Genomic DNA, 23,094 nt, shown 5'->3' on the forward strand with positions numbered 1-23,094 from the left:
CATGGCACTCCAGGACAGTGTGTGGGGCTGTGTCCATGTGTGACACCTTGCTGCAGACAGGACAGTGTGTGGGGCTGTGTCCAGGTGTGGCTGTGTCCATGTGTGGTGTCACACCTTGCTGCAGGCAGGACAGGCTGTGTAGCTGTGTCCATGTGTGGCTGTGTCCAGGTGTGGGTGTGTCCAGGTGTGGCTGTGTCCAGGTGTGGCTGTGTCCAGGTGTCACACACACCTTGCTGCAGGCAGGACAGGCTGTGTGGCTGTGTCCAGGTGTCACACACACCTTGCTGCAGGCAGGACAGGCTGTGTGGCTGTGTCCAGGTGTGGCTGTGTCCATGTGTGGCTGTGTCCAGGTGTGGCTGTGTCCAGGTGTCACACACACCTTGCTGCAGGCAGGACAGGCTGTGTGGCTGTGTCCAGGTGTGGCTGTGTCCATGTGTGGCTGTGTCCAGGTGTGGCTGTGTCCAGGTGTCACACACACCTTGCTGCAGGCAGGACAGGCTGTGTGGCTGTGTCCAGGTGTGGCTGTGTCCATGTGTGGCTGTGTCCAGGTGTGGCTGTGTCCAGGTGTCACACACACCTTGCTGCAGACAGGACACGCTGTGTGGCTGTGTCCAGGTGTGGCTGTGTCCATGTGTGGCTGTGTCCAGGTGTGGCTGTGTCCAGGTGTGGCTGTGTCCAGGTGTCACACACACCTTGCTGCAGACAGGACAGTGTGTGTGGCTGTGTCCAGGTGTGGCTGTGTCCAGGTGTGGCTGTGTCCATGTGGGGCTGTGTCCAGGTGTCACACACACCTTGCTGCAGGCAGGACAGGCTGTGTGGCTGTGTCCATGTGTGGCTGTGTCCCTGTGTGGCTGTGTCCAGGTGTGGCTGTGTCCAGGTGTCACACCTTGCTGCAGACACCTGATCCAGCCTGCAGGGCTCTGATGCTCCTGGCACAGGGCAGAGCCAATGGCACAAGCAGCAGCAGGGAGCCTGCAGAGGTGTTCCTGTGCTGCCTGGCTCTGGCTGGGGCTGCTGGGGCTGGGCTCACTGGGCTCTGCCACCAGCCCCAGTGCCTGCCAGGCCCCACACGTGTGACTCACACTCTATATATAAATGCAGCAGCTCGCTTCCCTCCATGGCAACGTGGGCAGCTCAGCTCCTGCATGGAATTAGGCACACTGTGCAGCTCCTGAGCACTCATTTAAATATACAGGCAGCCTGAAGGGGCTGCTCTGCAGTGGGGCTGGGCAGCACCAAATCTGCCTACTTTGCAATTTATGGTTCTGCGGATATGCCATGGGATGGGAGTTTTATTCCTGCTGGGTTCTCAATCAGAATCCTCTTAGTCAATCTGTCCATTCCTTCTGTCATGAATTACACAGGAGCAGGCTGATGGCAAAGGAAGGAGGTGGTGATGGGATGTTTTGGCCCCGAGGTTTTGTTTTTTTGAGGTGTAATAACTGAAATAGGTTAATTGCCAGCAGAGGTGCAACAGGGAAGGAAACATTCCTTGTGACACTTTGTGTTCTGTGAGGTGGCACAGGGAGGCTCTGTTCTGAGAGGGCTGGGACAGAATAAAGGGATAATAAACCCCAATAACTGGCTCTGTGGAGCTTGGCAGATCCTTGGGGTGTTCTTGGGTCCCTTTGTTGGCCTGTCTGGGAACGGGGTCAGAAAGAAGAGCCTGAATAAATACAAACACCCACCCCAGAACTGGGTTAGTGCAAAATCAAATAACTGGGAATTTTACCAGTAAAAAGCTCTAAAGAGAACAGAAAAGGGGCACAATTCTCTAACAGGAGATGGGAAGAGAAAACAACTGGATAATGCTTGGCAAAGCTGTGTGTTCTGGGTGCACTGTGGATGTAGTCCTTGGCCTCATTGATGAGTGTTTTCCTTTAACGACAGGCATCGACTCTTCCGTGAGCATTGTGTGTGTGTACAAGGGAATTACATCAAGGATTTGAACATCCTGGGCAGAGACCTCTCCAAAACCATCATCATTGACAATTCACCGCAAGCCTTTGCTTACCAGGTGAGGGGCTGGGGCAGGGGACACCTCAGGGGGACAGGGAAATGTAAGTCTGGGGCTTGGTATTGAAGTCTGCAAACCAAACTGTGGGGAAAACACTCAGGAATCTGTAACTTGGAAACGTTTTTCCCCCAAATGCTATTTTGCAAGTCTTATTTGTAGATAAATTAAATATAAATTGTGTGTTGATGAATTTTTTTTGTATTTTAACTTCAGCTTTCCAATGGAATTCCTATAGAAAGCTGGTTCATGGATAAAAATGATAATGAACTCCTAAAGTTGATTCCATTTCTGGAGAAACTAGTAGAGCTGGTAAGTGTTTGCTTTCTTGGCTTTTCCCAGAACTGTCAGAGAGTTCCTTTAATATTTTCACCTATTGTTAAGGGTTTCTGAGTCACTGAGGTTGAGGCTGGTGAAGATCCAGGGACGTGTTCACACAGCAAAAGGGGGCTTGTCACTGCTGACTGTGCTGAAAATGCAGGGCTGTGGGATTGTGACATCAGTCACCAGGAAATTGGGAACCCCTGAGCATTTTGATGCCATAGTGCCTGTTGCTGGCTGTGCTGTGTGCCTTTGCTCCTGAAAGGCCAATAAATCACTCCTGAGCTCTTGTGGGTGCTGTGGAGTTGTTTCTGTGAGTCTCTGGAATGGCATCATCCCTGTTTTCTGTTGGTGTGTTCAGAGAGGGGTGTCAGGCGAGGAGCCCTGCTGCAGGGGGGCTCTGGCTGTGCTCCTCTCCTAATGCTGCCCTTTCCCCCACAGAACGAAGACGTCCGACCTCACATCAGAGACAGATTTCGCTTGCATGATTTGCTACCCCCCGATTAAAGCCCGTGCTCGCGCTGCCGAGGGGAGGAAATGCAGGACCCTGTTGGACTAATACAAAACATTGCCATTACTGTTGAAATTTTGCATTTTTGTACCCCGTCTTGCTTTTCTTATCTTTGGTGCCCAACAATGATCAAGGGTTACAGAAAGAGACTTTCTACACCTGAGGTTGCCGCCATCAGTACAATCCAGTACCCGCAGTAGGGAGGCTAGAACAGAAAAGTCTTTAGAACTAGTGCAACTCCAAGGAAATTTTTTATGTACAGGACATCTGCAGTTTATAAAGAAAATTCTGTTTCTGCCACCAGCAGTTTGACCTGTAGAAACACAGGATTTTATGATACAACAGAGATTGAAAACGGACTCGGATTTTCTCTCTGTTCGGTGCTCTAAGTGGGTTTGTAGCCACTTTTCTGTTACTTTTAAGATTCTCATTTCAACAGGAATGGCCAGTAAAAGTTGTTTTATTTTTCCTGTTAAGGTTTATAACCTTTTTACATTTTTGACCTGTATTAGATTAGAATTTCATTATGCATTCCTTTTAGTTGAGGCGCTTCATAGTTTTTCTGGAAATAGCCAAATTTTGTTAGTTTTTTATTAAACAGTTGGCTGGCCGTTTCCCTGCTTTGTCTGCCTGCATCCTGTATATTTGTTTAAAAATATTCTCTAGTTTTAGCCCACGTAAGTTTCATTTAGAAAGAAAAAAAAAAAAAAAAAGAAACCCCGCATTTATATTTTCTTTCTGTAATATTCTACTGTAGTTGAAAACCTTTTCAAAAAAAATCAAGAGACTGGCTAGATAAGACGAAGATAAGAATTACTAACGTTGGGAATATCCTGAACCATTGCGATGGCACGTCCTCTGGACAGAGCACAGCTGGCAGTGGCACCACGATGGACAAGGAATACCTCACCCTCTGCTGTGCCCGGGGCCCGGGCAGGACGGGCTGCCCACCTGGCAGCTGTGGCCAGGCTGCTGCCCCCGGGCAGGGCTCCTGTGACACTCCTGGTTCCAATCCGCCTCTCCGGGGCAGGGCTGCCCTGCCATCCCACTGGTTTCCGAGGGAACAGCCCGGCCCTGGCTCCTAATGCAGCGCCCCGGAGGGATATTTTTGTAGCGGTGGGAGTCGCCTTTCCCGGAGGCTTTTTACGGAAGGTAGGATTTGTACGAGTTAGGAAGCTTTGCCTCTCGACTGCATTACCACGCCACAGGCTCGGACTGGTTTTGTGTAAAAGATGTCACAGAACGGCACTTTTTCTAAAGAGAAGTTTGCTATTTTGTATGCTTGATAAGAAAGTACAGTATTGGAAATTAAAGGTGGACAGCTGATAATTGAGAAGTATGTCAATTAATTTTTTATGTATATTACCTGTTTACTTGTACAATTTTATTGTACAAATTACATGCAGCTTCATTTTCAAATGAGTCCTTAAAATAAGGAAAATCTTTTTAGCAAAACATTTAATTTTTGTATTTTTGATTTTAAAAGGCATGAGTTATGTCAACTTTTTCCAGTGTATTAATGAAGATTTTAACTTTTCATCAGGTTGAGTGTTTTCTTACTATATTATCTGTTGTGTATGTAGCTAGCACATGGTGTCACTGAACTGTTAAAACTTAGCATGTAGAGCAAGCCTGTTTTGTGGAAAATCCTTATTCATTAAAAACAAAATCATCATGGCAGATTTTCTGCAAAAAAAGTGAAAACATTTGCAATTCAGAATACTGATTTTTTTTTTGTATTTAAAGAAAGGTATTTTGCTTGCAGGAAAGAAATACTACAGATTCATTTTAATGAGAATCTTTTAATGTATTTATCTTTAGGGCATCTGGGCATCTTTACGCTGTTTGTCTTATGTCTTTATTGAAATAAAATGTACAGAACATTACCTTTACACCTGCTTGGTGCAGCTGTGTCCCCTGGGCAGCTGATGGAGAGATGGATGGATGGACTCTGGAAGGGAGGGGCAGCTTGTGTGCAGCTGCCCCTTGCTTTGCAGCCATTTCTCCCTTGTTCCTTGCGATGTAAATCTGAATCTGAGGGGGTTCAGTTCCCTGGTGAAGCTTTGCCTAACAGGGGATTATTCCTCCCAATTTCTCCACATCACAGAACTGCTGTAAAATTCACGGATCTGCCAGAAGGAGCCCAGCTTTAGCTCACGGCCTTTTCCAGCTGTGGCGGGATGTTCACCTGTTCCAGGAACATCCCCAGGTCCTCTGTGTCTCCAGCCATCCCAGAAGTGCTTCCAGAGCTGAGGAAACCAAAGGCATGTTGCACTTTCCAGCTGCGTGTGTGCTGTGCCCGTCAGATCCGCGAGGGAATCCCGAATGTGAGCGAGGGGATGTGGTTCTGCAGCGGTGCGCAACGGGACTGACAGAGATGCTTGGTAAACATATTAAATATTCATATTTTCCTGTGCTGCAAGCCTGGTGTTTATCACTGAACTCTGCAGAGTGCTTCTGCCTCCTGCACACCTTCCTGCTGTGAAGCAGACTTTTCATCCACAGGTTTTATTTCTGTTGTGTTCATCTCAAGGGGGAGTTCCCTGTTCCTGTGCCAGCTCTGGGTCAGGCTGTGTCCCCAAACCCCCTTTGCCTGGGGGGCTCAGCCAGGTGTGAGTGTGGCTTGTGCCCCCGAGCAGGGCACTGTGCAGCTGGATCACTGATTCTCTATGGAATATGGTCTTGTCCTTATGGAAAGCACCACATCCTATTTCCAAAGTTCTGAATGATTTCCTTTGTGGTCTGTGCTGGCTTGTGGTGGCCTGTTTTCCGTGTCCCTGTGGATTCTGTTCCATGTCACACCTCCCAGCCCTTCGGTGGCAGTACCTGTGCAGGCCTTTGTTTTCCCAGCCTCGGTGTTCCTGCTTCCCCCACCTCGGATTCTCCCCACCTGACAATCCCATTGCTTTTGGATGTGCCCGGACTGGAGTGGGAGGCGTCGAAGGCACGGATGGGGTTCAGGAAGAGCCCTGAAGTGTGGAACCGACCCTGGCGGGGGTGACAGGAGCCCTGCACAGCACCGTCCCTGCCCTGCACTGCCCTGCCAGCACCGTCCCTGCCCTGCCAGCACCGTCCCTGCCCTGCCAGCACCGTCCCTGCCCTGCCAGCACCGTCCCTGCCCTGCCAGCACCGTCCCTGCCCTGCCAGTGGGGCCGCTGGAAATCACCGAGCTCGGGCCAGGAGGGACCCGCGGCAGCGGAGGAGGAGTTTTTGTTCTTGGTACTTGCAAAAATGTCATTTGTGCTGATGGGGCGCAGTCTTGTAAAATACTGATGGGAAGAGAAGTCCTGTGCTACGGATTTCTGTTTCTTCTGCAATCATTTCTAGTCTACAGAAGCACAAAGATTTAATTAAATACTTATGCTCTGGATTCTGTTTTTATGATTTTTAGCTGATATCATCCTTCAGTGAGCCTCAGTTTTCTGTAAGTCAAGACATTGCTCCTGTCAGTTTTCAGCCTTGAAGTGGAAGAACTCCTGTCTGTGTTTTACTGTCAAGGAAAAATTTAAATATCCTGTGTAAATCCTTAGCATTCCAAATTACATATTCTAATATTAATGTATTCCAAATTACTGCACAATTCCTGGCAATTTTGTGATTATCTCCACAGCACCCTGAGGCTCTGAAACTATGTAGACTTGGTGAAGATGTAACTTGTGACATGGTTTGAGCCGTAGGTATAGCTGTTATTTATATTGTCTCGAAAATGGAGAAGAACAGGAAAAGGATGATAAATTTGCAAGTCTCTATTTTCCTTTGTGTTTTTCCTAGACACATGTGTGATTTATACAGGTGTATACAGAGATCATTGATTTGCTTTATGAAAGGCACGTTTTAAATTTATTATCTTCAGACAAAATCTATCCTCCTTTTCCACTTCTTGGGATTCTCACAGAAGCTGGGAGCTGACAGTGAAGAAGTGAACAATTCCAGCTTTTCTCTGTTCATGTTACAGGACAGAGGGAAGGAGAGCCTGGCGCCCCGGTGTGGGTAAGCCCGCGCGTGGCGTGCCCGAGCCGTGCCGGGATCCTGCCGGGATCCTAACGGGATGCTGCCGGGATGCTGCCGGGATCCTGCCGGGATGCTGCCCGGAGCACGGCCGGTCCCGGCCCGGCCCGGCCCGGCCCGGCTCGGCTCCCTCCGCTCCGCTCCGCTCCGCTCCCGGGCTGGGCGTGCGGCGGGGCCAGAGCGGCTCCCGCGGCTGCGGCCCGCGAGAGCGCCGGGCGGGCGCTGCCCCGGGACAGACCGGGACTGCGGGCGGGGGAGCGGGATGCTGGGCCCAGGGCCGATCCCGATCTCGATCCCGGTACCGGTCCCGACCCCGTTCCTGTCCTGTCCCGATCCCGATCCCGATCCCGATCCCGATCCCGGCCCCGCCCCGTTCCCGCGGACGCTCAGGCCCCGCCTCTCGGGGGCGTGTCCGGGGCGGGGCGGGGTCAGTCCGCCGCCGTCCCGGCGTGCCCCGCGCGGCGCTGCCCGGCGGCCGCGGTCGGGGCAAGATGGCGGCGGAGGCGGCGGACTCGTGGGGTGGGTGCGGCGGGGCCGCGGGGCCCGGGGCCGGCGGGGGCCCCCCCGCGCCGCTCCCCGCCCCTCACCCGCGCTCCTCTCCCCACAGACGCCGACAGCTTCGAGGTGGTGGAGCCGGTGGCGAAGCGGCTGGTGCCGGGGGTGGCCGGGGACCGCTGGGCCGGCGAGGATGAGGAGGACGACGTGAAGGTGCGGCCGGGCGGGCCCCGCCGGGACCCCGCGGCGCGGCGGCTGCGGGGCCCGCTATGGGGACGGCGGGGCGGGCGGGCCGCTGCCATATGGCGCCCGAGTGCGGGGCCGCGGGCCCGGCCGGGGCGGGCGCCGGGGCGGGGGCTCGGGGCCCCGTCGGGCCGGGCCGGGCGGGTTTGCGCGGCCCCGGGCCGGGCTCGGGCCTCGGCAGGCGGCGGGGCCGGGCCGGACGCCCCCGGGGCTCCCGGGCACGGCGGCTCCGCCCGCGCGGCAGCGGCCCCGGGTCGGTCACGGTGACAAGCGGGAATGGCAGGAGGAGCCGAGCCGCCCTGGCCGCAGCCGGGGCCGCCGTCCCGGGACGTGCAGCGCACGGAGGGTCAGGCAGGTGCTCCGGGAGCGGCACCTCCCGCTCTCTGGGGGATCCACCTGCTGCGCTCCAGCTGCTCCCCGGCTGCAGGGCACTGTGCCCCCGCTGTCTGCAGCCTTTCGGGCCCTGCGCTGTGGGTGGGATGCGCTGCTGAGGCGTCGGGACGGGGTTAATGACAGCAGTGTGCTGTGTTGGTGCTTCTGCTGCTGACCAGAAGCTTCTGTGCTCTACCAGCACGTCGTTTCCACCCGATTTTCCTGCTTCTCCACACGCCACGAGGTGGGATCTTGCCGTGTTTCAGCGTGGTGTCTGCACGGCAGTGGGATAAAACGTGTGGATGATCATTGCTGGTGCTTCTGCAGGCAGAGCTCCCTCAAAGGCTGTTTGCTCCTGCTCGGCTCCCCTTGGCAGGCTGGTGGTGCCACAAAAACCTCCATATTCGTATGGGTAGTGCTAAGGCCTGCCAGGGAATGCACAAGGAGCGCACCAGATGGGTTTCAGGGCCAGGCTGGACAGGGCTTGCAGCGGCCTGGGACAGTGGAAGGAGTCCCTGCCCAGGGCAGAGGGTGGTGCTGGGTGGTCTCTGAGGTCCCTGGGGACCCAAACCATCCCAGGGTTCTGTCAGTGGAATAAGGTGACTACAAAAGACCTTTTTGTTTTCTCCAGCCCTAGGACTTTGTAACTGGGTGAGGACTCAGGGTTGGTTTTGAGGACACTGTTACCAGAATCTCTGAAAAGCCCCAGCAGTTTTTCTTGGGGCTCAGGTGCAGTTCTTCCCATAAACAGTACGGGAAAAGTATATAATCTTTTAAAAACCCTGAAGTTAGCACATTTCTGTGATTCCGTGTGTAACTTTCCTTCTTAAATTGAATAGTAGCCCCAGCCTAGTGTCCCAGGTGTCACATTAGAGCAGCAGGACAAGGACAGGGGTGTGCACAGCAGCTCCAGGCACTGGGAATGACTGTGGGCAGCGTGGAACTGCAGGGGTGGAAGTGGCACAGGTGTGTGTGATTGACAGCTCTGTGACTGACAGGTGTGTACAGACACCTGTAGCTCAGACTGTTTGTGACATTTGCTTTTCCTCCTTCCTTAGAAAGTGAGAAACTTTCCTGCTGGATAGAATGTGTCCAGGAGAACTGGACCAGAGTGGTTCTCTTGGAGACACCTGAGGGGTCTCTGTCTGTTTAATAAAGGAGCAAACATTCCCCACATGGAATCCCAGAATGGTTTGGGTTGGAGGGGAACTTAAATCCCATCCAGTGCCACCCCTGCCATGGCAGGAACACCTTCCACTGCTCCCAGCCCTGTGCAGCCTGGCCTTGGGCACTGCCAGGGACCCAGGGGCAGCCTCAGCTGTGCTGGGAGTTCCATCCCAGTCCCTCCCCACCCTCCCAGGGAACAATCCCTTTCCAATATCTCATCCATCCCTGCCCTCTGGCAGTGGGAAGACATTTCACATCTTACACGTACTTTAATGCAGTTGCTTAACTATTTCCAAGGGATTATGGGTTTAGTGCCAGAGCTGCATCTAGAGAGGACCCAGCAAGGAAAGGTGTTTTATTTTGGTTTATTTTCCTTTGGTTTGCTCCTCCTGCCAGACTCCCAAAGGCCCCTGCTCAGGCCCTGGATCCCTCAGTGCCAGGGCCCACATGGGGAAATCCCCACGTGAGGGAGATGACGTGGTCTAAAGTGGCAGCACAAAGTGTTTTCTGGCCATGGCTTTCCTAAGGCATCTCACATTGTGGAATGTGCTTTGTAGCTGCAGATCTGTGTTTTGGAAGGTTTTTGAGTAATGAACTTGCAGTAACTGTTAATTTGGGAAACGTCAACTTCCCGGGTTTAAAATTAGCACCTTTGGTAACAAAACTCCTCTCAGTGTTCCCCAGCACATGTTCCCCAGAAGTCAGGCCTGCTGCCAGGAATTTTCATCTATTGACTCAGGGCTGGCACAGCCAGAGCAGGGCAGGGCCTGCTCCATCCCAGAGCTCGGCTGGAGCTGGGAGCCAGTGCCCGGTCCCAGCCACAGGGAGGATGTTCCTGGGCGGGTGAAGGACACAGAAACAGTGTTGAAATACTGGGGAATGAATGTGTTCTCTGGGAATTACTGTATCACTGCAAGGACACAGCGCTGGGGCAGTTGGCTCTTCCTGCAAGAGAGCTCCCTGGCTTTATAAACCAGGCCTGGCTGGCAGGACTTGGTATTCCCTGGCTTTATAAACCAGGCCTGGCTGGCAGGACTTGGTATTCCCTGGCTTTATAAACCAGGCCTGGCTGGCAGGACTTGGTATTCCCTGGCTTTATAAACCAGGCCTGGCTGGCAGGACTTGGTATTCCCTGGCTTTATAAACCAGGCCTGGCTGGCAGGACTTGGTATTCCATGGGTTTATAAACCAGGCCTGGCTGGCAGGACTTGGTATTCCCTGGCTTTATAAACCAGGCCTGGCTGGCAGGACTTGGTATTCCCTGGCTTTATAAACTAGGCCTGGCTGGCAGGACTTGGTATTCCCTGGGTTTATGAGCCAGGCAAGGCTGGCAGGATGGGATTGGGGCACATCTCATGGCATCGAGTCCTTGCCCAGGTGCCCTCTGTGAAGTGTCCCAGACATCCCAGTGCCATGGATGAATCCCTCATGGCCAGGCTGCCCTTCCCCTGCAGTTTGACTCGCAGCCTGGCCAGGCTGGGGCTGAGGCAGCTCCTCAGTGCTGAGTGGAGCTGTTTAAGCAGTGGGTGTAGCAAAGTTAATTAGATGTGAGCTAAAATAATGCTGCTCCAAATTCAAGTCAGCTGCATGGAATGTGGAAGGGAAGCCGAGTCCCCTACAGGTGCCAATTATCCGGGCTGAGCTGGTGGAAGGACTCGGTGTCTCCTTGCTTGGATCAGCACATCCCGGTGCAATGTGGGGCTCTGCACCACTGCCTCTGCTGGGGCCTCCCAGAAAATCCCTGCAGCCATGGGAAGCTTTTCCCAGCCCAGGAGAGGGGCCCTGGGTGCTGTAGGACAGAACAGCCTGTGCTGCTCTGACGTGGTTTCAGCTGGGCTGGGGGTTTCCAGCAGGGCCCCCATCCCTCAGGGATGTTCAGTGTCTCAAAATGCCAGAAATGAGAATAAAGTCCTGTTTGTGTCAGTGGTGTTTGTGACCTGGCTGTTGTAATGACTGGCACAAGATGGTTGTTTGACCAAAACCTGCCTTTTTCATAGTAGGAACTGGCCCCAATCAGTGTGGACAGCTCCAAAAACCCCTGAGGTCCAGCTCCCATGGCTCTCTCACCCTGATACCAGATCAGTGGGTTTGTGGGCTCTGGAGGAGGTGACAGGCGTCTGTAAAAGGATCTTCACTGTTTTGCAGGATAACTGGGATGATGAGGAGGAAGAGGAGGAGGTGAAGGAGACAGAGGTAAAACAAGGTGAGACTTTAAGATAACCCCTGGCTCTGTATCAGCATGGGAACAGGCACTGGATGTGTCTGGGGTGTGTGAGGATCAAACCTGAGCGGGGCTGGGGCTGGGTTTAACAGAAATGTCTTTAACTCTCTGCTCAGTCCCAGGAACTGAGCTTCCAGTGTTTCTGTGGTTGTGTAGGGGAAAAAAAATGCATCAGACTTCTGAGAGCTGTGTTTGTTGTTCCACCCTTTACAGAACCGAAAGTTTCAGAAAAAAAGAAAATAGCAGAAAAAATCAAAGAAAAAGAAAAGCTACAAAAGAAAAAGCAAGAGGAGCTTAAAAAAAGGGTAACTCCTGATTTCTTCTGGGTCACATAAAATTCAGAGGGTGGGTTTGATTTGGTTTTTTAGAGGTTGAGCAAGATCTGAAAAGGTCTTGACTCATCTGATAAACCAAACTTAGGTCTTGTAAGTGATCCCATTCTGGGGCTGGGAGCTTTAATTCCTGCATAGTTTAACCAGTGATTGGATCAGTGTTATCCCAGTTCCTTTGTGTGCAGCACGTGATGGAACAGGCAGGAGTGGGAGTTTGGTGTTTTGAACAATTTATGGAGACTGCAGGGAACGGGTCCCAGGTTTTCCATGTGCCCCGAGTCGAGGCAGCAGTGAGTGCTGCAGTGGCTCTGGAGAAGGCACCATGTCTGTAGCGTGCCACCTTCTCTGTGTGCTCTCCCTGCAGTTAGAGGCACCTGAGGAACAGAAGGAGCTCACACCAGAAGAACAGTTGGCAGACAAACTACGGCTAAAGAAGTTACAAGAGGAGTCGGACCTGGAGCTGGCAAAGGAAACCTTCGGTGAGTTAAAGCAGCAGGAAATAAATAAACCCCTGGGACCCTGCAAAGCATGAGCAGGGTTTGGCTCTCAGCACGCAGAGTTGTGGCACTGAGAACAAAGAAGTAGCAAAGATGCTGATGCACAGCAGCATTCCTCAAACTGGAAGAGTTTCCTTAATTATGGTGAATGATTCAGCTCATTGCTCAGGGGAGGTTGTCACAGATCTTGGGGGGTGTGCACAGCTGCAAAGAACCAGCTGAGTTCTGCACTCAGGAGGCTGAGGCAGGAATTGTTCATGTGAGGGAAAAGGGCCTTCCTGGTGCAGGTTGTCCAGAGAACAGGAATAGCTGGGTCAAATTACTGAGTTTGACTCAGCTTCAAAAATTGTTGGACAGAGGCTTTGGACAAGGGCATGGAGTGACAGAACAAGGGGAGAATGGCTTTCCACTGACAAAGGGCAGTGTAAGGTGGGATATTGGGCAGGAATTGTTCCTTGTGAGGAGGGGCAGGCCCTGGCACAGGGTGCCCAGAGAAGCTGTGGCTGCCCCTGGATCCCTGGAAGCGCCCAAGATCAGGTTGGATGGACTTGGAGCAACCTGGGCTAGTGGAAGGTGTCCCTGCCCTGCCAGAGTGGCACTGGATGGGGTTTAACCCTTCCAACCCAGACCATTCAGGGATTCTATGAAATGACTGAGTTTTGCAGCAAACTCCCTTCTTTCCTGTAAGGCCAGGGATGGGCCCTGGCTGTGGGGGAGCAGAGCTCGGAGAGGTGGGAGCCAGACCCCCTTTGAGGGCTCACAGCTCATGTTCTGTGTAACAGCCCTGCCTGTCCCTGCAGGTGTAAATAGCACTTGTGGAATAGATGCCATGAACCCCTCTTCAAAAGATGACTTCACGGAATTTGGGAAGCTGCTCAAGGAGAAGATCACACAGTACGAGAAGTCCTTACATTACGCCGGGTTTTTGGAAGCGTTGCTTCGGGACGTCTGCATTTCCTGTAAGTGCAGACAGCCCCAGCTCTGCTGCCAGAGCTGGCTGCAGCTGAAGGGGAAAACGTGCTGTGATAGTGCTCAGAGGGGATTGCTCTGTTAGTTTGTACTAAGTGAGGCACTGACCTGATTCCATTCCCACAGACTCCACTAAGGATCCTCTCCTCGTGCAAGAGTACTCTTTCTGCACGTTGGTTTGAGACAGTTCTTTAAAAAGTGTGAACTTTTATGGTGATCCAAACCCTGCATGTTTTTCTTGAAGCCATTTCTAAAATAATAATAGGAGTAAATTTTCTGAGGCAGATAATTTGTGTACCTCATTTAGAGGGAAACTATTACAAAATCAAGTTCATGTAATTCTGGAGCTGCAGATTAACTGTTCTGGAATTCAGCATGTAACTATACAGAGATGAAGTAATTTAAACTCCTATTCCCAGTGCCCTGGTGGCTGGAGCAGTGGCTGGGATGGTTCCCTGTCCTGTACCCAGTTGTCCTTCAGGGAGGGGTAACTCGATCCCAGCAGGAGCTGCCTACATCCATCATCCCAGCTGGCAGCTTCCATCTCAGGGCTTCCAGAGCTCCTAACAGGAGCCACTGCCAGCCTCTCGCACCACTTATTGATAAACAGAATAATTTATTGTTAATCCAGTGCTCCTTTTAATACATTTTACTGTATTTTACTGTCTCCATATTTTACTGTTCAAATGTCTCTATAAATGTCCCTTGTGTTCAGTGACTTTATTTGCAAGTTTTACCTTCTACAAGGCTCAGGCTTCCAAGGAACCAGCTGGAATCTTTGTTGGGATTGTAAGGACCAGAACCACCCACTCTGTGTTCTGCTGATTTAAATCAAGTAATTGCCCATAGTTACACTAATGCTTATTTCTAGTTTTAGAGACTGTGGATGTTACTTAACTGCCTTATAAGAACAAAATTGATAAGGAATCTTTTTTTTTTTTCCTTTTTCTCCCCTGATGCAGTGGAGGTGGATGATTTGAAAAAGATCACAAACACCCTGACAGTATTATGCAGTGAAAAACAAAAACAAGAGAAGGTAAGGCTGGGGCTGTTCCTCAGGGATCACAGCCCCTGCTTGGGGCTCCCCTGCATTTATTAGTTACTTGTTGAGAGTCCAGGGGAAATAGGATGAAAGGCAAAGGGTGGCAGGGCTGTGGTGCAGGGGGCTGGGGACACCTGGCACTGTCACAGCTTTCCTAAAAAGAGAAATCGTGGGGTGGAAAGCATCAGCAGGGCCACGCTCAGTGCAGGGGCTGTGGCAGCTCAGTGCCACTGGGCTGAGCCTGGCTGGGGCAGTGACAGAGCTCTGGGCCTGTGCAATAACCACCCTTGTCCTCTTGGCACAGAATAAAGCCAAAAAGAAGAAAAAAGGTGTTGTGCCTGGCGGGGGGCTGAAGGCGACGATGAAAGACGACCTGGCCGACTACGGCGGCTACGACGGCGAGTACGTACAAGACTTTGAAGACTTCATGTGACATTTATCTCCCTTCTGTTGTCTTTCTGTTGCCCATAATCCCTTAAACATGTAGCACAACCTTTCTTCCTCTAAATTCTGCCAAATGCTACAATCAGAATTGCAGTATCTGTGTGCTGGGGGCTGGAGGTGCTGGGTCCGGGCGGGAGCTCCGGGCGGGGGTAGAACGGACAAGGTCTGTAAATTGCAGTTAAAAACCCAAAATTCTGATAATGGGCACTGCTGCTATTCATAGCAACAGCCACTAAATCGGGAAGGAATTGGAACAAGGTGAAGGATTATAACCAGCACAGCTCCATGACATGGCCTTAACTGTTTCTGCTCCAGGGCCAGGGCTGAGCAAGAGCAGTTTGCAGCAAGGGCAGGGTGTGCACGTAGAGTTCCAGTCGCTTTGTCTTGAGTTAGAGCTTGAGGATTTCAGTATTTTGGGAAGGGAACTGCTAACTTCACTGTGGAATACTGCACCTGGGAGCCTGTCCCCTGGGACAGCCACTGCTCCAGAGCCTGACACCTGAACAGCACCTGCTGGGGCAGAGCAAGGCAAAACCCCTTGTGTCTCAAGGATGAAGTTTATTTAGTTCCAGTCATTTAAATTTCTACTAATGCAGCTGTCTGGGTTGGGTGTTCTTTAACAGTTAATTAAGGGGTTAAGTGTAAAAGAAAAACCAAGCCACATGAATTCCTTGGGGCTCTCCTGGGTTGTGGTGGGTCTCACAACTCGGCCGTTTTCTTTCATTAAAAACCAAACTTGCTTAGCAAACTGCAGCAGTTCCTACAGTTGGGCAAATTGTTATGTTAACAATTACAACATCTGCAATGTTTTATAAAGCAACTAATTTAATAAAAATCACTATTGAGGACTTCACCAGGCTGGCCTTGGAGCAGAGTTCTTTTTGGGGCCTGACAGGAAAAATACCTGAAGAGGGAGAGCTGCAAAGCTGAGCTGTGCTGGGAGTCTGCCCATGGCCTGGGCCTGGAAAGGAATTTACATTTAATAACTGTAAAAATACATTTGCACTTGATTAATTCTGCTGTCTTGGAGTAAAAGAAATAGGAATGGGCTGTTTAAGGCTGTACAAGATTTTAGAAATCAGACTGGACTCAAAGAAGACATTATTCTATTGGGTACCTGAAACCTGCAGTGATTCTGCTCGTTCCACCCCCTTTACGTGGCCATTCTGTACACCTGTTTCAGCCTCTTTGGATACAATTCCTGGGCTGCTCCCTCCCCATGCCCCTGATTTAAAGGGCTGCTGGATCTCTGCTTCACCCCCCACCTGGGCCAGTCAGGGTTGGCTGGTGACTCAAGTAATTTATAAACAATAGGATTTATTATACAAAACAATTTTAGGTTAACACAGTCAGCATTTAACTACTTACAACCTCATTCAGTTTTCTGGAGTAATTTTTAGGGAGCAACAGAGCCCTGTGAGCAGGCCATTGATAAAATCTGTGTAAATCAGCAGTGAGCCTGCAGCCTGTGCTCCAGGCTGGAATTCAGCTGGAATTCAGTTGGATAAGAGGTCATTGAGGCAGCAGCCAGTCTGAGGGTCCTTCAGCAGGGAGTTCACCACGTCATAGAACTTGTGGTCGTAGGCCAGCCTGTAGTAGGTGTAGATGTCCTCGCAGTGGGTGAGGAAGCGCTTCAGGTTCCTCAGGGCAGCATCAGCAGGGGCCTGCTGCTGTTTGACCCTGCAACAATTGCACATGGGAGTGGAGACACAGAACCTCCCCAGGCCCCTGAGCCTCTTGCTCTGGGCCTGCTAGAATGACATTTCAGCAAGAGGTCATACTCAACACCTACACTTGAATCTCCTGGTTGTTAATTTGCTCTGATTCATTTTAAGGATTTGCTCTGCCCAGCCCTGAGCTCCCTCCTTGTCCAGCTCGAGGACAAGGCTGGAGCAGAGTGACTCCCATGCTATGCCAGGAACCAAGCCTACCAACAAATCCTTCACTGGGACGGTGGGCAGGCCCTGGCACAGGGTGCCCAGGGCAGCTGTGGCTGCCCCTGGATCCCTGGAATGCCCAAGGCCAGGTTGGACACTGGGACTTGAAGCACCTGGGACAGTGGAAGGTGTCCCTGCCATGGCATTGGATGGGCTTTAAGGTCCCTTCCCACCCAAACCATTCTGGAATTCTATCTCAAGCCCCCATAACAGGTTGGACAGTTTAACCCTTTCCCTCCCTCTCAGGGGCCCTGTGCAGGTAGAGCTGCAGAGCCTCACTCACTTCTTGGCCACCTCCTCAAAGAGGCCGGGCCGCAGCGGCCGCTGCTGCCGGAACTCCTCCAGGTACACGAAGTCGCCCCTGGTGATCACCTGCTGGAACAGAACCTCAGCCCAGTCCGGCAGGAACTCGTAGGCCTCGGCCACAATGGCTGCCTGCAGGGAGAGCAGGAACAGGAGGGGGATGGCACAGAGCATTCCACACTGAGAACACATTGCACAGAACCTTCCATGCTGAGAACTCGCTACTGGGGAGCTTCTGCTCGGCCCAGCCCTTGCTGCTGTTCTTGAGATACAGGGTAAAAAATAACAGCAGAGAAATACAGGGAACAAAGCACTGTGCACAACCTTCCTCAGCCCCTAAAGAGGGACAATTTCCACCATCCCAGACTGCCCCAAGCCCCATGCAGCCTGGCCTTGGGCACTGCCAGGGATCCAGGGGCTGCCAGAGCTGCTCTGGGCACCTGTGCCAGGGCCTGCCCACCCTCCCAGGAACAATTCCCTCCCATTATCCCATCCAACACCCTCAGGAAGCCACTCCCTGTGTCCTGTCCCTCCATCACACGGGATATAAGGCTGGGGTAACAGCCACAGGCTCTGAGGCAAGGAGAAGGAGCTGAGCACTCAGGCACTGCAGTGCCCAAATTAGGAGTTCCTGACAGAGGAGCCCAAGGAGCCCAGCTCACCTGGTAGAACCTGGGCAAGGCCAGGATGGCTCCTGGCAGCTCCTGCCTGCCCAGGTTGATGATCCTGGTGCTCTGCCCTGAGCCCAGGAAGTGCAGCTGGAGCGTGATGAGCCGCGTCTGGCGGCGGCAGCGCAACGCCTGCCGCACACACGAGTCCTGGAACAGAGCAGCTGAGAGCTTCCAGGGGAGCCTGGGGACAGCCCTGAGACAGCTCAGAGCCCTGCAGGGCCCGAAGCAGCGACAGAGCACTGCAGCTTCACATTCACCAGCAGCATTCAACAAAGCTTCATTCCCACAAATACTTCCACCATAATTACGCTTGGGTTTAAATACTGTAATTGTTTTAACCTTGCTTATTAGGCTCATGGTCCCTGCCCTGACAGTGGGGAACACACCTGTAACCCAGGCTTTGTTAAAGCCTGAGCAGGGGCCAGCATGGCACACTCAGATACAGCCATGCTCCTGGTGCCCCTGGGCTGCAGAGACACAGATCCCTTCTGCACTGGGCCCTGCACACCCTCCCCAGGGCAGCTCGGGGTGTTCTCCCAGCACAGCCCACTCCTCAAGTGCTCCACAAATCATTCCATTCCATCTCACTTTACCTTGGAGTAACTTTCTGCTGCATCAATGAAGAGAGTCACAGCTTTCAGCAGCAGCTTCTTTAAATTTGGAACATCCTGAAGAGACTCCTCTGAAATGGGAAAAAGGAAGGAATAACCAATTATTTATAAAGGTGACAAAGTTACTTTTAAAACTCCCTCCCAGTGCCAAGTCTGTCCCTGGTGTTGTCTCATAAAGCACCAAAAACTAAACCAACATTTATGTATTAAAAAAGCAGGATGAAACACAGTGCCTGTTCAGTTAATGGGCCAAAGCTTTGCTGGAGCCTGGTTGAGTGATGGGAAGCTGGAAAGAAACCCCAGCCCCACATTTGTGGCAGATCCCAGCACTGACCACTGCCAGAGCCACTCAGAAATCCCTTGGCACAGCTCCCGGTGTCGCTGCTCTCACAGCACTGGCTGCCCACGCTGCAGAGCTCACCCCGTGGCTGCCACACTCACAGACAAACCCCAGCACTTCACAGAGCCCCTGTGAGGCCACTGTGTCCCATCCTGTGGGCTGAGGGAAACCTGGCAGCGTCCCTGCTCCGCGGGAATGTTACATCAGGAAAGAGCCCCGGCTGTCAGACCCTCTGTGCACACCCAGGGCAGGAGCCTCCCGCCGGCAGCAGCAGCTCCAGGGCTGCTCCAGGAGCCCAGCACCTCCCCTGCCCGTCCGCCCCCGCTCACCCCAGGGCCGGCACTCGATGAGTTTGAGCTGGGTGCAGGCGGCAGCCTCGTGGTTCTGGCCGATCTCCCGGCACATGCTGAAGCACAGCGCGATCATGTTGTGCTTCTCGCTGTCGCCGGGCCGGCAGCGCTTGGTGTAGTCCAGCAGTGCTGCCTTCAGCGTCCCGCTCTGGGCACAGAGGGCACCCTGAGCACAGCCTGCACCCACCCTCTGGGCACCCTGAGCACAGCCTGCACCCACCCTGTCCCCAGAAGGGACCACTGCACCTAAAACCCAACAGCAGCCCCACGCCCGTGCTCAGCTGGGCATGAAAATCCAGCACCCGTGTGCTTCTTTGCATACCAATGTCAGTATGTGACATTTCTTCATGGCTTACTTTAAACAGCTGTGAGTATCTGTGATTTTTAAAACCCCCTCATGAAACTTTAACTGCAAATAAAAGCAAAGCAAGGATGTTAAAACTCTGACAATGTCAAGTTCAAGCTTCAACGTTACTCGCATTGTAGCACAGAACTAATTAGGAAATAATGTTTCAACTAAAATAAGAATAAACCCCAGCATTAATTTATTTCTATGAAACCTGACTCTCTATTCAGGAAGTAAATTTTACTCAGAAAGTAAAATGTCCAGACAGTTTCAGCCTGTGTAAACTGGGTGTAACTTCCCTGCACGTTTGTCCCTCACATACCGGGTCCAGCTTCTTCCTCATGAGCACCTCGAAGTAGTGTTTCTGGTGCAGCAGCTCAAAGATGTAGGTCATCTCATTGTACCTGCCAATGCCTGTCAGCAGGCGCACCTGGGGACACCAGGGCACCTCAGCAGCTCCAGGGGAGGGAACAATCCCCTCCCAGGGCAGCCCAGGCTGCACGTGTTCCCCTGGAGCCATGGGGGTACTCCTAGACCAACACAAACTGCAGCTGCCCCACAGGGAGCTCAAAGGGCATGATTTGATCTCATAAAAATAGGCTGTGAAGCTTTCAGCACTGACACCATTCCACTGGGCACGTCCCAGGCTCCAGGAGATCCTTCAAGGCAGCAATTAAAGATGCCCAGTGCCACAGAGCAGCACATTTCCCCAGCAGCTGAATCACCACTGGGCAGGCACAGCCAGGACAGGCACAGCCAGCCCAGGACAGCCCAGGGACAGCCCAGGGACACTCACCACCAGCCCGTACTCCTCCCTGGGAGCCAGGTGCTCCTCGGTGAGCAGCCGAGCTGCCTGCAGCACTCGCGTGATCCCCTCCATGTGACACGTCAGGCTGAAGAGGCTGTGGGCCAGGATCAGCAGCTCTGTAACTGAGGAGCAGAAGAGTTCTGGGACTTCAGTGAAAGGGCTGAGGAAGTGAATTGTGCCTCTCTCCAGAAAACACAAACCACACACAAGCACGGAAGGTGCAGCCTCCCCCAGCCAAGGCTGCCAAATGTGTAACACATCCTCACTGCCCTGCACTGGGAAAAGGAAGGGCACGAGTTTTGCATTTGGGTTTGAAACACTCAGTTCCTAACTGTGATAAATATGAACAAAGTCACAATGCCCCTTCTGTAACAAACCACCACAGCTCAGGTTACCCCCGGCTGCATCTCCCACCTTTTGCTTAGCACAGAAATCTGAACTGTGTTTGAAAAATAAACCCTTAAGCAACACCCCTATCTACTGTGCACATCCTCAGCCCTACTAACTGAATATCAAATTGGAGATCAGCAGCAGAGCCTCCCCTTTGAGCTGTGAGTTTAAGCCAACAATGCCACGTTAGTTACACACAGGTTACACCAGGCAGGATTTGCCATTTACTCACTGCACGACAGCTCCCCACGGGGGACTGAGGAGATTTTATCCAGCAACTTCATCCCAACCAAGGTGTGATCCTGGCACAGCTTGGCAAGCTGCAGGAGCTCCTGGCTCTCCACTGCAGGGTTCCAAGCCTGCTTCTGCCCTGTGGCCAGAGAGAGAATTCTGTCACCACTGCTGATTGTGCAGGAGAGAACTCCTATTATTTCTTACCATTAATTAACAAACCCCAAACAAACCAATCTGGTATCATCCAGACTGAGGACTTGGGAATACAATCCTAAAGACACTTTGGGTGTTATTGCTTAAATTTAACAATCAGAAATTACTTTTTTGCCAGTTTAACCCAACAAAATCCTAGTGGACAACCATACAGCTGCCCCTGATTTCCCAAAGGAAAAAAGAAAGGGGAGAACCTTTTGTCATATTTTACACAGGGAAATGCACATGATATTCCCAGGTCAGATGATGTGGGGCAGCAAAGACCAAGGCTAAAAAGCCTTTTAAAAAAGAAATATTAAATTTATGTCCACAAAAATACAGCCTTAACTACTGCAACACCATACTGGACACAGGAATAATTACAAATGAACATTTGTACAGAACTTTACATGAAGCAGACAATGCTCACAGAGCAGAGCTGAGCTCTCAGGGACTGAGTGCAGGGGCTGCTTTGGGGACACAGAAATGACCCCAGAGAGCAAACCTGGCCCGTCCCCTTTTCCCTGTGCACACACCAAACCCCAGCCCAGCCCAGGTGTGCTCCCTGTACCCCCAGCACAGCCCAGGTGTGCTCCCTGTGCCCCCAGCACAGCCCAGGTGTGCTCCCTGTGCCCCCAGCACAGCCCAGGTGTGCTCCCTGTGCCCCCAGCACAGCCCAGGTGTGCTCCCTGTGCCCCCAGCACAGCCCAGGTGTGTGCCCACACCACAGGCAGCCTGTGCCCACCTTTTCCCTGGGCCGAGGCCAGCAGCTCGTGGGTGATCTGCTGTGCCAGCAGAGGCGCCACGGTGGCGGGGGGCAGCCCCTGGCAGGTGATGAAGGCCTGGGCTCGACGGCCCCGCTCCGGCCCCCGCCGCGCCAGGAGGGCCCCGAGCACCTCCCGCGGCTCCCGCGCCGACACCTCCGCAAAGGAGCAGCTCAGGTCCTGGGGGAGAGCACCAAAACCATGAGGGCATCCCTGACCATGGAACCTCCGCAAAGGAGCAGCTCAGGTCCTGGGGGAGAGCACCAAACCCATCAGAGCATCCCTGACCATGGAACCTTCCCAAAGGAGCAGCTCAGGCCCTGGGGGAGAGCACCAAAACCATGAGGGCATCCCTGACCATGGCACCTCCGCAAAGGAGCAGCACCAAAACCCATCAGGGCATCCCCACCCATGGCACCTCTGCAAAGGAGCAGCTCAGGTCCTGGGGGAGAGCACCAAAACCATCAGAGCATCCCCACCCATGGCACCTCCGCAAAGGAGCAGCTCAGGTCCTGGGGGAGAGCACCAAACCCATCAGAGCATCCCTGACCATGGCACCTCCGCAAAGGAGCAGCACCAAAACCATCAGAGCATCCCTGACCATGGAACCTCCCCAGAGGAGCAGCACCAAAACCATGAGAGCATCCCTGACCATGGCACCTCCGCAAAGGAGCAGCTCAGGTCCTGGGGGAGAGCACCAAAACCATGAGGGCATCCCTGACCATGGAACCTCCACAAAGGAGCAGCTCAGGTCCTGGGGGAGAGCACCAAAACCATGAGGGCATCCCTGACCATGGCACCTCCGCAAAGGAGCAGCACCAAAACCCATCAGGGCATCCCCACCCATGGCACCTCCCCTTAATCCCAGGTGATGCCTTAAGTTTGAGCTTCCACATTTTCCAGATTCTGTACTGCATTAGTTTACAACTCTGAACTCCATTACAGAGTGTCAGCAGTTCTCCTCACAGCTCAGCCAGATAAAACAATCCTTTTCCAGCCCCAGAACCAAGGACACCGCTGCAGCTTCAGGCCCAAAAAGTGTAAAATAACACTGAATTGAGGAGAGCAAAGTGGGGGGATGGACTGCATCACCTGGAGCTGGAATTGGACAGCTGTGCTCAAGCTCATCTCAGCACATCATGCCCAGGAAGCCTCTGGCCTTTTCCCACACAAGGGCTGGAATTCCACCCTCTGCAGCACCTGCCAGGACCTCCACCCTCTCACTCTGCCCTCCCCAGCCCCAGCAGGGCTGGCCCAAGGCCCTGGCCCCTGGGCTTACCTTGGAGAGCTCGTAGAGGCACAGGACCTGCCTGCAGTAACCCCTGCCATGGACACATTCCTCTGCCAGGGCCTTCAGTGCTGCCACCACGGCATCATCCCCACACCCCAGAGGGGTCCAGTCCTCCAGGCTGGATGCTGGAAACAAAAAACCATCAATTCCTATCTCACAAAGGCAGACAACTCCCTTATACCTGGGCAAGGCTCTCAAAACCTGCAGCAATTCTGTAACAC

General features: G+C 52.7%; 3 protein-coding genes across 5 annotated transcripts in view; 2 read left to right on the forward strand and 1 right to left on the reverse strand.

Moving 5' to 3' along the window:
* Positions 1 to 4,738, forward strand: part of CTDSPL2 (CTD small phosphatase like 2) — a 30,569-nt gene extending 25,831 nt beyond the window's left edge. The window contains exons 11-13 of the mRNA XM_054642022.2: positions 1,891 to 2,017; positions 2,231 to 2,326; positions 2,777 to 4,738. Coding sequence (XP_054497997.1) covers positions 1,891 to 2,017; positions 2,231 to 2,326; positions 2,777 to 2,842 — 289 coding nt within the window. The 3' untranslated portion in view covers positions 2,843 to 4,738. The remainder of the gene's footprint in view (positions 1 to 1,890; positions 2,018 to 2,230; positions 2,327 to 2,776) is intronic.
* A 2,519-nt stretch (positions 4,739 to 7,257) lies between these two features.
* EIF3J (eukaryotic translation initiation factor 3 subunit J) lies at positions 7,258 to 15,489 on the forward strand. Its single transcript, XM_054642328.2, has 8 exons — positions 7,258 to 7,373; positions 7,462 to 7,562; positions 11,277 to 11,334; positions 11,566 to 11,657; positions 12,049 to 12,163; positions 12,982 to 13,140; positions 14,113 to 14,186; positions 14,497 to 15,489. Exons 1-8 carry the CDS (start codon positions 7,346 to 7,348, stop codon positions 14,623 to 14,625), a joined length of 756 nt encoding a protein of 251 aa, XP_054498303.1. The 5' UTR covers positions 7,258 to 7,345; the 3' UTR covers positions 14,626 to 15,489.
* A 444-nt stretch (positions 15,490 to 15,933) lies between these two features.
* The window catches only part of SPG11 (SPG11 vesicle trafficking associated, spatacsin), a 30,441-nt gene continuing 23,280 nt past the window's right edge, over positions 15,934 to 23,094 (reverse strand). The window contains exons 31-40 of one of the 3 annotated variants that reach the window (XM_054642323.2): positions 22,862 to 22,998; positions 21,564 to 21,762; positions 20,625 to 20,762; positions 19,991 to 20,124; positions 19,517 to 19,624; positions 18,828 to 18,996; positions 18,141 to 18,229; positions 17,539 to 17,694; positions 16,857 to 17,008; positions 15,934 to 16,316 (exon numbers count right to left, since the gene is read on the reverse strand). In XM_054642323.2, coding sequence (XP_054498298.2) covers positions 16,133 to 16,316; positions 16,857 to 17,008; positions 17,539 to 17,694; positions 18,141 to 18,229; positions 18,828 to 18,996; positions 19,517 to 19,624; positions 19,991 to 20,124; positions 20,625 to 20,762; positions 21,564 to 21,762; positions 22,862 to 22,998 — 1,466 coding nt within the window. In that variant the 3' untranslated portion in view covers positions 15,934 to 16,132. Of the gene's footprint in view, positions 16,317 to 16,856; positions 17,009 to 17,538; positions 17,695 to 18,140; positions 18,230 to 18,827; positions 18,997 to 19,516; positions 19,625 to 19,990; positions 20,125 to 20,624; positions 20,763 to 21,563; positions 21,763 to 22,152; positions 22,267 to 22,861; positions 22,999 to 23,094 lie in introns of those variants that run through there. The other 2 variants (XR_008535066.2, XM_077185604.1) reach the window with 2 other exon arrangements.

Source organism: Agelaius phoeniceus, chromosome 13 (genome assembly GCF_051311805.1).
Source record: "Agelaius phoeniceus isolate bAgePho1 chromosome 13, bAgePho1.hap1, whole genome shotgun sequence".
NCBI classification, from domain to species: Eukaryota; Metazoa; Chordata; class Aves; order Passeriformes; family Icteridae; genus Agelaius; species Agelaius phoeniceus.